Source organism: Athene noctua, chromosome 1, assembly GCF_965140245.1.
Source record: "Athene noctua chromosome 1, bAthNoc1.hap1.1, whole genome shotgun sequence".
Classification (NCBI taxonomy): Eukaryota; Metazoa; Chordata; class Aves; order Strigiformes; family Strigidae; genus Athene; species Athene noctua.
The window spans coordinates 133,292,821-133,305,476 of NC_134037.1; the positions used below are offsets into that span (position 1 = coordinate 133,292,821).

At 46.7% G+C, this 12,656-nt stretch overlaps 2 protein-coding genes across 3 annotated transcripts in view; one reads left to right on the plus strand and one right to left on the minus strand.

The window, feature by feature from the left end:
* Nucleotides 1-246: 246 nt before the first annotated feature.
* Nucleotides 247-5,176, plus strand: DUSP12 (dual specificity phosphatase 12). The gene is made up of 6 exons (XM_074896874.1): nucleotides 247-1,001; nucleotides 1,093-1,206; nucleotides 1,287-1,405; nucleotides 2,357-2,453; nucleotides 3,178-3,364; nucleotides 3,977-5,176. The coding sequence occupies exons 1-6, from the start codon at nucleotides 718-720 to the stop codon at nucleotides 4,136-4,138; spliced, it is 963 nt and encodes a 320-aa protein (XP_074752975.1). The 5' UTR covers nucleotides 247-717; the 3' UTR covers nucleotides 4,139-5,176.
* ATP6V1A (ATPase H+ transporting V1 subunit A) overlaps nucleotides 4,984-12,656 on the minus strand; it is a 31,987-nt gene continuing 24,314 nt past the window's right edge. Inside the window, exons 13-15 of one of the 2 annotated variants that reach the window (XM_074896860.1) lie at nucleotides 11,306-11,400; nucleotides 9,406-9,577; nucleotides 4,984-7,145 (exon numbers count right to left, since the gene is read on the minus strand). In XM_074896860.1, coding sequence (XP_074752961.1) covers nucleotides 7,053-7,145; nucleotides 9,406-9,577; nucleotides 11,306-11,400 — 360 coding nt within the window. In that variant the 3' untranslated portion in view covers nucleotides 4,984-7,052. The remainder of the gene's footprint in view (nucleotides 7,146-9,405; nucleotides 9,578-11,305; nucleotides 11,401-12,656) is intronic. The other variant, XM_074896850.1, reaches the window with a different exon arrangement.

Consider the following 12,656-nt stretch of genomic DNA (forward strand, 5'->3'; position numbering starts at 1 on the left):
TTGGAGAATCATTTGCACATAATCTCCCAAGAAAAAAAAAAAAAAAAAATTGTCAGTGCAAACCACACAGTGGCAAATGGGGGCCTCAAAACCACAAGATTAATTTGAAAATAATGGGAGTCCAATAACAACATATTGGGGGATTTTTTTAATAAGTATTTGTTTTCTAAGTGCTTGTAAGGAGGCAGGACAGGAAGGTGGGAGACTCCTTGATTTTAAAGGAGACAGACACATGTGCATGTGGGGAGAATTGTGCCGCTACTCACAGATGTGTGAGGATTATTATGGAAATTATTACATAAATACTGGTAAAGGGAAAAAAAAAAAAAAAAAAAAAGTAGTGCCCTGACAACAGTCCCCAGGTTCTCATGCCTGTGAAGGCCGTCGGCCTGCGACGGTTCCCGGCAGGGCCTTCCACAGCCGCCGGCAGATCCGGCGCGGCGGCCCACGGGTGACACCCTCCGCCACTGCCACCGGCGGCATCGGCCTTGCCGCCTTCCTGGGGCTGCTCTCAGCTGGCCCCTCCCGGCGGGGCCGAGGAGGCCGGGCCCAGCGGGCCACCGCCCGGCGACAAGGCGGCCACCGCCGTCTCCATGGCAACACCCTTCCCCTAGCGCCAGCGGCAGCCGTGCGCGACGGGCGCCATCTTGGGAGTGGCGGCCGCGGCCCCGCCATCTTGGGGGCGGCACCCTGCCTGCTCGCGGCCGGCTCTCCGCTATGTCGGTGGCTCCCGGTTGCCGCGGGGGTGGCATGGTACCGGTGCTGCCGGGGCTCTACGTGGGCGGCGCGGAGTCGTGCTCGTCCCCGGAGTCGCTGGCGGCGGCGGGGGTGGTGGCGGTGCTGACGGTGGACGCGGAGGAGCCGCCGGCGGTGCCGGGGCTGAGGGCCATGCACGTCCGGGCGCGGGACGAGCCCGGCACCGACCTGCTGAGCCGTCTGGACGACTGCGCCGCCTTCATCGGCGAGGCGCGGGCGGGCGGCGGCGCCGCCCTCGTCCGCTGGTGAGGGCTGGGGCGGCGGGGCGGGGGGGGGCGGCCGCCTTGCCCCGGGCGACGCTCCTCACCGCCGGCCTGTCCTGTCCTTACCTTGCAGCCAGGCCGGGGTGAGCCGCAGCGTGGCCGTGGTGACTGCCTACCTCATGAAGACGGAGGGACTCGGCTGGGAGGAGGCCTACGCCGCCGTCAGGGCCGCCAAACCCGACGCCGAGTAGGTTCCCCGGCCCCCGCCCGCTGATCCCAGCTCGCCCGGCGCCCCCTCACCCCGCTCTCCTCTCGCCCTCGCCGCAGGGTGAACCCAGGTTTCCAGGGGCAGCTGAAGCTTTACGAGGCCATGGGCTGCGCCGTGGACAGCAGCAGCGCCCTTTACAAGCGGTACCGGCTGGAGATGCTCACGGAGAGGTACCCCGGTGAGAGGCGGGGGCGGCGGGACCGAGGTGGACCCCGGGAGAATCGGCCTTGAGCCGGGGCGGGTGGTCCCAAGGTGGGGCCGGGCTGTCCTGAAATGAACACAGAAGGCCTTGTCGAAGGTGGTTGACTTTTGGGTATGGCCCTCAAAGCAGCCGAGCCTTGAGTTAACAGGGCAAACGTTCACATCGTATTGGCCCTAAAGAATTCCAGCTCATCAGTGGGGAGGAAGAGTGTCTTTGAGAGATGCCTGAGAAGTAAGATCCGTAAGGAACTGTTCTCTTTAGCAAAATGCAGAATTGCTAAAGGTCAGTTTGGTATGTTTCCTGATTTTTATGTACCTGGCTAAGCAAACAACATCCTCTAAAAAGAAGGCACTGAAATTAAAAAAATAGAAGTAACAAATGCAAAACTGAGATAAAGTTGATATCAAGGTGTAGCGTTTCATACTTTTATTTGACAAAGTGACTCTAGTAATAGATACGTCTGCATATGTGTAGTTTTATAATAATCCATAGCTGTTTTGCAAGATCTGCGTTGCATATTCAGCACAACAGTGCTTTCTCCCGGTGTGTGTCATTCTCCCCAGCAGTTCCCATTCATAAGCTGACTTTCTGTACTGTGTGCACTAAAAGATTGGCAGAACTGTTCTAAAGCCTACTCTGCCTTTACCTTCTGTTTAAGTAAGAAATCAAAATGCAACTATTTTTGCCATTGTCAAGGTCAAAGTCTAGACCCCAGTTCTTGCATTTAAGCAAATCCCAATCTTAGGTGTGGTGGGATGAGGCTCATTTTTAGTTTATCTAATGGAATTGGTGAGCAGACAAATAAATGCAAAGAAGGTGGCTTCTGCTTGCCATGACAGGGGCAGAGGCACAGTGCTGTCTTGTCCCACAGAAATGCAGTGTGGCTGCACTGATCTGATTCACGACTTGGTACTGACCCCTCTGCAGAACTTCAAGACTTGCCCCGAGAAGTCTTTGCTATTGATCCATCCAATATATGTCAAACTCCAAACACAGAGGTTCTCTACAGGTGCAGGAAATGCAGGTACTGATCCTTTTATATTTTTCCATAAAAAGTAATTTTGAAATCAACTGAAGAGAAAAATAGCCCACATAAATCAATGGGCATGTCATTATTGTCAGGGCAGGGATGAGCTCTTGCCTAAGTTTACATGACTTGTGTGCCACAAAAAAAATCAGACAAATAGAAGCATCTTATGAAATACTAAACTTTTTGTTCCTTGGAGTTGTGCAGCACTTGTGCAGCCTAACCTGCCATGTTCTACAGGCAGGCATAATTCCACTTGGCACTGTGAAGTTGCTTGCTCTGAAACCATACTAGTTTTTGACAATCTGTTTCTCCAGAAGAAATTTCTGGTAGACTTTGGGGTTTACTACCTTTTATAGATTGTTTAAAGTGAAAGTGAATAATCCTGCTATTTCCTATGTGTAGGTTTCTTCAAGTATACCAGTGTAGATTTGAATGTTTAGTAGGCAGGAATTGTTTAAAAATAGATCTATATAAAAGACAGCATCCAGCTGTGGGGCAGAGCCTAAAACTACAGGAATCAGTAGATTTGTTAAGAAGCAACCCTGAACAGAGTCAGTGCCTCCTGACCTTCTTGACTAAATAAAAAATAGGATTTGTAATCTTGTTTGATTATTTACTCTCAAGAGGTCCGTGTCCCTGTTTTCTCTTGTCTGTAGGCTTCCCCAGTAAAAAACCAACTATTTTACTTCTTTCTTTCCCTCTTTGTCATGGAGGGCAGGCGTGCTCTGTTCCGTAGCTCTAGCATTTTGTCCCACTTGGAAGGAAGTGGACCAACAGCCTTTGCCCACAAGAGGATAACAGACTCTGCTCAGTTTTGTGGTGATGGCCGAGAAAAATGTACCTCTTACTTCACTGAGCCCGTGCAGTGGATGGAGCCAGCGTTGCTGGGAGTAATGGAAGGACAGGTAAAGGGAAGCACATGCTTTATTTTTTGGGTGCTTTTTTTTGCAAAGGCTGAGCAAACTCTTTCTGTTCCCTCATGCAAAAAGCCCCCTTCCCCCAAGGACCTAGGTATCCCAGCCTTTTAGGCATGAATTTTGCAGCTTATGAACAGATTATTAAATATCCTTTTATAAGGATAAAATTAAGGATAAATCATTATAATTTATCCTTTTATAAGGAAAGGAACTGGTGATCTTGTTGGACTGAGAACATGAGCCAGGCTGTTGGAGAGGGTTTGTTGGCTGTTTTTTAGTATGAAAAAAGAGTTTGTGGGATTTTCAAAACCTGTTGTAGTCTTAGGCTGACCGCGGCTTTCTGGAGTCTGTCAAAACTGTCCTGGAACCACACTGGGTCTGAGCAGCTGCATTTCCATTCCCTCCCTTCTTCCAGCACAGCTGCCTACTACACCCCAGGGCTGAACAGCCATGCCAGTTGAGCTTTTTTGCCTGTTTTTCAGCCTATTTGCATTCTGTGAAGTGTTACAAGGGAAGGAACAGGCTCAGTGCAGGTGTACCATACAAGTACCTTTTAAATAGACATACATCTGCATGCACCTTAGTTTGTTTTTCTTCCAGCTTCTGTGTCCCAAATGTACGTCAAAGCTGGGCTCCTTCAGCTGGCGGGGCGAGCAGTGTTCCTGTGGCCGCTGGGTGACACCTGCCTTCCAGATCCACAAAAGTCGAGTGGATGAAGTGAGGACGCTGCCAGTTGGTAACTTCCAAACTGCCAAGACCTGAACTTGTCGCTTCCCTCCATGGATTTCTTAACATCCACAGAGAACTGCTGGCTACTCAGTGGTTTCCAGGAGTGAGCTTATGACTTCCAGCCTTGTAGTGCAGTGGAATTACTTGAATGTCTGCTCTATTCAAGCTTGTTGTATCTATACTATATATAAAGTAGCAAAACACTTCAAAGAGGTGTTACACAATGGTCAAATATATACAAAAATGCCTGAATGTGATGTTTTTAATACACTCTCACTTCATCTGTTGCTATTTACAGAAGGTCTCAACTCCTCATTTACAAGGAATGCTAACATATTACTTCCAGGCTGTGGCCAGCAGTACTGCTTGTCTTCTGATCCAGGAGTTTCAATCACTCTGTCTGAAACACCCAACCGAGATTTTTGGAAGGTCTGTTCCACAACATGAGGTACACAGCAGGGAAATATTTCTTAAAATATTTATCAAAGTGCCAAAAGGTGGTACCATTACAACAGTTGCTTTAGTATGCATGGCAGCTACTAGCGGCAAAAGGCAAGTTTATGGTTATACTTTTATTGTCATAAAAGTAGTCCTAAAAATGTCTACCCCAAGAATATCTGTTCAATTCTAACTCTTTCCTGTAATGGCTGAGGAGATTATGCAAGCTGGACAGGAATGGGAGAACTGAAGCATCCCTGCCACATTGCTGCTTACAGGTTTAAAGAAATCCCCCAAATGAGGAAATAAGATTTTAAGCAAGCTGTGAGCTTTCCTGATGGTGTGCTGTGTACACCACTGGGGCAGAGGTTTGGTTTGACAGAAGCACAGATACAGATAAGACCTACTTTAAACCAGTTTTATTTTCATTGACTTCAACAATTTTTAAATTTTTTTCTTTTTTACACAATTTCCAGCAACATACATTATGAAATATACAAGATAAAGTAGGTGGTGGGGTTCTGCCCATCTTTTAATTCCTCCCACAGCTGCGGAGGGAAGACTTGCAGGACACAGTGAACATCAGAATTTCAACACTGAAAACAGACACAAACCAAAAAAAAAAGACAAAAATATATATGAAACTGTTTGAACTGGTCACACTTCAGGGCCAGGTACAGCACAATAAATATTAGAACTGCATTATCTTAAACATCTTCTGTGAAGTTTATAACATCCTCCATTTAAAGAGATAAGAACATCTGGTTTCTAGCATGAAATGCCACAGAAGACAGTGGTGGGTACAAACAATGAGGAATCTGGCAAGGGCTGGGATGGTGACTATTCATTCACACATGCTCATTGGTAAAAGAAGCAGCATACACCAGAAGTTTAGTGAGCTGTAAACTTAACCATTCACTACCAGAATATCAGCTGGAGGAGTAGCTCCTTTCAGGAGAACCAGAAACAGTCAGTCCCTTAAAGCTTCTCCCCGACAAACAGTCGATACCATAAGGGAAGCGGCAGCGTTTGGTCCATAGCGGGAGATCCCTTTGCATGGCCACTGCTGGAAGCTGGCAGCCCGTGGGAGTGTTGCAGTGCAGGAGGAACAGTCAGCTGGCCACGCTGCTGCTGTTTCACCTTCACCGCCATGACAAAGCAGCAGACAGACATCAGCTGCTGCCCAACACGCAACGTTGGACATCACCTGATGCAAGCGAGGGGGAGCGGACTGGAGGGGATGCCGGCATTTCTCTACGGCCTGAGCACTGCGCTCCCGGGGCTTTGACAGAAAAGGTTGCTCTGTGGCTCGTTCCTCACCTCATACTAATTTTGCCAATAAGGAAGCCCCAGACACAGCAGTCTTGGCTGTTTGACAGAGTGCAGAACAGACCAGTCACTGGTTTCTCTTGCATCATAATCAAGGAGGCAGGAGGAAATCCATCCCATACTTGGCCTTCCCCCTGTTCATCCCCCGCCCCCAGTTTAGCATCCTACATTCCTCTCACACAAGAACTGGGGACCTTCTGTGTCACTGCGTGAGCACAGGTGGAGGAGGAAGGCGGAAGCGCCCGCTTGCCTTTCCTTAGCGTGACCTGGGCATTGCCCTGGGAGGCAACTGCGCTGGCAGACAGAGCACCACTGAGGAAGGACTCTGTGATGGTGGGGTCACTGTACCTCGCTCTCTACGTCCTGCAGCTTCGCAGACTAAAGCATCTGAGGGTCGTGAAATTTTACAGGGTGAGTGGGAGGCAAGAAGGTAAAAATTCTGCTGGAAGCTGAGCACCTATGGCTTTGATTTTAGCTGATGCCAACTCCCAACAGTCCTATCCATATTAAGTAAGAAAATAAAATTCTATTTCTCCAGCGTGCAAAAGTATTCTGGCTGCTTGTACGTGCTCACCTTCTAGTTAGTCCCTTCTTGAAGAGATCCAGAACTACTACGTTTCAATACCAACAGACTCAGGTGAAGGTTGCAGAAGTGACAGAGCAGTGAAGAATTTTTGGTTGTATCAACATGTCATCAGAATACAGTCAAAGATGCTGTTTGAGAATAGGGAGTTCTACATCACGATAGTCACTTAGCAAAGCGCCAGGTGTAAATGCCCTTAACATTGCCAGCTCAACATACCGCGAGACTGCATTAAGATCTACACCTCCTCTGCCACTACAGCTCAGCTGGCTCTGGTTACATCCCGAGGTGAAAGACCGGTTACCATGAGAGCTGGGAGAAGCAAGGTGAAATTTTTCCCACCCTAGAAGCGTACAACAGCATTTCCTCACTCAGCCAGGCCCACTCACACATCACTCACCATTGCAGGCACACGAAGCAATGCCAAACACAGACTAAGAGGAATGTTTTGTAAGGACACTCTCTGAGTATGAACAGGGAAAACATGGGGCTATTTATCAACTCAAGTACTGTTGCATCATTCTTGTAAGGTAGGGAATCCGAGGAGTTGAGATGAGGAATTGAGAGGACAAACTGGAGTGGTCACAGAGGTCGAGTCTAGTCTTCCAGACTGCGAAACGCATTCTGCATATCCTCAAACAGCTGAGCATAGTCCGCCTTGATTTTTGTTTCACCATCTTTGACAGGGTCCTGAAAGACAACAAAGTCAATGAAGAGATCAACCAGGAAAAGCCTCGGGTACTTGAGACACCCTGCTTTTGCCAGTGCTGTAATTTCTCAGCCCCAGGATTAACCCTTGCTAACTGCAGAGCAGGCAGGCATCGTAGCTCCATCTTGCCTCCTGTCTGTCTCACCAACAGCCACAAGGTTTAAATCTTCCCCTCTTTCCACATTCAGTGAGCAGGCAGAACGGGACAGAGAATTCTTCTCGTGAGCAGTGCTGACTTTATTGAAAAGTGACTTGGAGAGGATTCAAGAATACTGAGGGTCCTAGAGCTGCAGTGACTGATACCAGCTCCTACCCCAAAACCAAGTGGAGCAAAGATCTTTGACTCAGAAATGCTCTGCTGTACTTCTTGGGGTACATCCCCTATAGGTGCAAGAGTTACTACTTTGCCATCACTCGGAGGTCGCTTGGTTCCAGTTAAAATCTTATTGTGCAATCAGAGCAAGCTAAAACCATCTTTGTACAGCTTCATTTTCTCAGAATACTTTTCATGAAAGACAAGGGCAAAAGCTGGAACAATCAGCTTTGCTCTGAGGCTGCAAGGCCTTCCCTGCAAGAAACATCAACTGCCAGGCTGCAAAATCTGTTCAACATCTTCACCATTCTCCTCCTCAGCACTACGTTCCTCTGGGTCAGGGCAGCTCTTGGGAAACAGAGCACTTACACGTGTGGATGCGTTACTCCCTCATTGTCTCTCTAAAGCACATAGACTGGAGGATATTCTCACGTCTTTTAGGCTGTTACCCAGGAAATACAATTTTCCTTTCATAACTGTTACTGTATTAGGAGGCTGGCTCCACTTGGCATGTATTCACGCCCTGGATTTGCTTTTTCAGCCACACTGCCCACCACTCTGCTGTACACCAGCTGTCTTCCAGTGCCCAGGGTTTGTAAAAAGTGTTTTAATTCCCCTATCTTTATATAACCAGCTCTCAAAGAAGCTCACATCCGCAAGTGTATCTTGTTCCTGATGATTTGAGAATATATACCAGGGATCTGCTTACTGCAGAAAACAAGCCAGTACTGTGCAGGAACAGAATACATTGCTGTGCCAGAAGACTTGATTTTAAACATAATTTTATCTTACGGTACTTGTTCTGGAAAGGTTTGCAATATTCGCTTGTAAGGGTTATAACATGGTAAGCATTATACTTCAGAGATCATTCCTTAGCTGCTTTAACATTAGCCAGCATCACAGGTTACTGTTCTACTGGTAACTGCCACACCAGCATGCTATGGAGGAGGTTTAGGAGAGCTGTACCCTAAGACAGCTACTGAAGTCACCCGGAGCCCCTGCTCCAAGCCCCTTGTTTTCCCTTCAGCCCACGCTGAAGTTACTCCTCGCTTCCTCTGCTCCTGGTTACCTGCCTGACGCCCTGAAGCCAAAACACAGGGCGCATCACATATTACTGCAGGTAATTTCTTTCCTTAATTGTATTTAAAATAGGTCAGTCAACATTTCTATCATTCACTTTTTAGCACATTCCTGGATTTAAACTCTGGTCTGCTTTTATCTGCTAATAGTACTGCAATTATTTTTTTCAGGTTTTCTTACTGCCATTGTTTTTTTCAGGTTTTCTTACTGCCATTGTTTTTTTCAGGTTTTCTTACTGCCATTATTTTTTTCAGGTTTTCTTACTGCCATTGTTTTTTTCAGGTTTTCTTACTGCCATTGTTTTTTTCAGGTTTTCTTACTGCCATTGTTTTTTTCAGGTTTTCTTACTGCCATTGTTTTTTTCAGGTTTTCTTACTGCCATTGTTTTTTTCAGGTTTTCTTACTGCCATTGTTTTTTTCAGGTTTTCTTACTGCCATTGTTTTTTTCAGGTTTTCTTACTGCCATTATTTTTTTCAGGTTTTCTTACTGCCATTATTTTTTTCAGGTTTTCTTACTGCCATTATTTTTTTCAGGTTTTCTTACTGCCATTATTTTCAGAATTTTATCACAAAACCTCCAGAACAAATAAGAAAGGTGCCTGAACTATTACCATAAATATCTGTAACATAAAAGAGGCTACTGAAGGTGGGCTTGCCAGGGCTCTGCAGCCAGCATCACCCGTTCCTACGCTCACAAACTAAAAGCACTTCTTAAGTGTATTCAAACTGATTGCAGAAAGTCTCTGTTCATAGACCTTTAAGACAACTGGTGACCACCCCTGAGTGACAGCCTTTCAGAGTCACCAGGAGCTCACAGAGCAGTGCAACCCCATTCTTTGCAAACACACCTTGAACTTCATGGAGGTCAGTCTGTAGAGGATCTCGCTCATGTTCTCTCGGATGATGGACCACGTGATCTTGTTGTCACTTTGGGCTGTGGTTTCTACAGCACGGCGTGCCATGTCATAAAATGCAATCATATTGGAAAGCATTCCCACTGTTTTATAGAAAGGGCAGAACCTGGTGGGAGAGAAGACAATCTGTCAGACATTTTGCAAGAGTTAAACAGAACAAGCCTTTGCAACCCTGAATTCTCACCCGATGGAAGGAGCACTAGCCTGCTTTACTCCAGGGATTTTTAATACGTACTGTCAAAGGAGAGAGGCTGCCTCTGATCAGTCCTGCATCTTAAACCACAAATCATAGGTTAAGACAATCAGCCTGAAGTGAGGTTTCTGAAACAGCCCCCAAACACTGGGAAAAACAGGAGAGAACTGGAACCTTCACTGTACGAGTCTCACGTTTCAATCTGGGCTAATGCTAAAGAGAATGTGGAAGCACCAGATCAGCCAACGGAATTCCTCCTTTCTGTTTTGTCCACCATGGGAGCAGGCTTCCTCCAAGCAGCCTGGGATGACCTGACAGCTCGGCAATTTTCTTTAATCATAGGAAAGGGCATGTTCCTGTGACAACATTCCGCGCACAAAAAGCGCCATTTTTAATGGGCAGATGACTGCCACGGGAGGTACCTTGTCATTATTTATACACTACATTATGCTACTTCCTGTGCTTCCCTCTCACATGCAAACACAGCTGCCCTAGTGAAAGACACACACCATTACAGAATGATGTATGTCTAAACTTTCAGTGATTAAGCATTCCAGACCTCCTGATCTACCTGGACTGGGGAGTGAGATGAAGTACAGGCTGTTACAACACAAGGATAGCATAGAAAGAAGCAAAGCAGACAGAGATAATAAGCACTGCACTAGGGAAAAGATCCAGTAAGGTTTTTTTGGTGGATCAAACTTACTCAAGAATTATGCAACAGTAACCAAAAGCAGATTCTTGCAGTCCCCCATGCATTGCTAGAATAAACAGGAAGACTTTGGGTGTTGACTGTGAAAATAATGTGGTCCACTCCTCCCAAGGAGGCCATGATATTGCAGAAACATTGGGTAACTGAAAAATAGAGGAGGGCCTGACAAACTCAAAGGGTGTGACCGCATTCGGAAAAGGTCTGTGTGCCCTGTGTAAGGCAATATGAATCTTAACCCCTGTACTTGGCACTGGTGAGGCTGCACCTCGATGACTGGGTTCAGTTTTGGGCCCCTCACCCCAAAAAGGACATTGAATGACTCGAGCGTGGCCAGAGAAGGGCAACGGAGCTGGTGCAGGGTCTGGAGCACAGGTCTGAAGGGGAGCGGCTGGGGGAACTGGGGGAGGGTTTAGCCTGGAGAAGAGGAGGCTGAGGGGAGACCTCATCGCCCTCTACAACTCCCTGAAAGGAGGGTGCAGAGAGGGGGGAAGAGTCTCTTGAACCAAGGAACCAGCGCCAGGACAAGAGGGGATGGCCTCAAGCTGCGCCAGGGCAGGGTCAGACTGGCTCTTAGGAAGCATTTATTTGCAGAAGGGGTTGTTGGGTGTTGGAATGGGCTGCCCAGGGCAGGGGGGGAGTCCCCATCCCTGGAGGGGTTGAAGAGTCGGGTTGACCCAGTGCTGAGGGATCTGGTGGAGTTGGGAACGGTCAGTGTGAGGTTAATGGTTGGACTGGATGATCTTCAAGGTCTTTTCCAACCTCAGTGATTCTGTGATCTTTGAATAGACAGTTGGATGGCCTGCCCGAACACAGGTCTACCTTTATGGCAAGTGAAATTAATTTCTGCACTGATCCATTTCCAAATAAAATAGCTGTCTAAATCCAGACTACACGGGACCAAGAGGACAGAGTGGCCAGTCAGATCTTACCTGTCATAAGGCGTATAACCATTCTGTTGCAAGAAGTCATCTTTTATCAGCTTGGCAACCTCCAAGGTAATTTTGTCTGTTTCTGCCAAGGAAGCCTAGAAAAGTAAGATACGCTGTTAGTTTAGCACTCAAGTCCACGAGGACATAGTATGTCTCAGCCAAGAACCGTTATTTTTCAGTACCTGTTTTCTTCCTGCTCTCTTAAGACGGTTTCCAGCAGAATTCTGTCTTTTGGGTATTTCTTACTCCCTGCTATAGAACAGCTAATTTAACCAATTGCCAAATTAAGATGGGCCAAACAGCCAATAAGTCTTTTAAGTCTGTCTGATGACAAAAAATGGAAAGGAAGTGTCTTTTAAGAGAATGGAAAAGCCACCCGACACTGAAAATGTGCACAGGTCTGCTATAAGGCAAGTCAAAACATCACCGTCCTACATAAAGAGGTAAATTCATTTTTACCTTCCTCAATCCTTATGTCCATGGAAAAAAAACTAGACCTCAGCATGCTAGATCATAAGTAATCTTAAGAATTTGATACTAGCATCCAACAATGGGCTTTCCCTGTCTGGCATTCAAGAAAAGGGAAGGAGTTGATGACAATGCCTGTCATGCCCTGCAGGACAGCCACAACCCTGCTGCATGCTGCTGCTGTTGGTACCACAGGTCACTCTACCTTCACTGTCCTTTTGCTAAAGGGGAAGACTGAGTTTTAAGCACCCCAGCTTGCTTTCTAGATGGGAAGTTTGGACCTTGTTTCATAAGGAGACTAAAGAGTTCAGTACTAAAAAGAAAAAAATATATCTGATTGTTTTTCCACAATTCCCCCTTTCTAAAGGTTTGTTGCAGTTGTTAGCCAAGCCCAGACTGAAAGAAACTGTTCAAGAGAACATCTTTGAGAACATGATCACCAGTTCCAGTACTTCTACCATGGGAGTAATGCCTAGTTACACACACTGGTTTATCAATATTCCTTCCACACCAAGGAATTGATTCTACCTTGCTCCATAAACTAGTCTTAGAACATTTTTGTATATAGAAAACTGCAGAAGGCCCCAAGATCACATTTCCTTTTCTTCAAAGACACATCTAAATAGAGCTCTGCTAGGCAAGATCTGGTGAAAGGCCTCATCTGAGCTGGGCTAGAACATCAGTGAATAGAAGACTTCCTCCAAATAACTGTAGTTAATACATGTTAACACACACTACTACCACCTTATAAATCAGCATAGCTCATCTGAACATCATGGGATTAAATTTCTGCCAGGTTCATGCCAGGCACCTGTCAATTAGCATGTTTACAGTGCTGAGCTTTAACAGTTTTCACTGGGTGCCTTCTGAGAGCTCCCAAGGG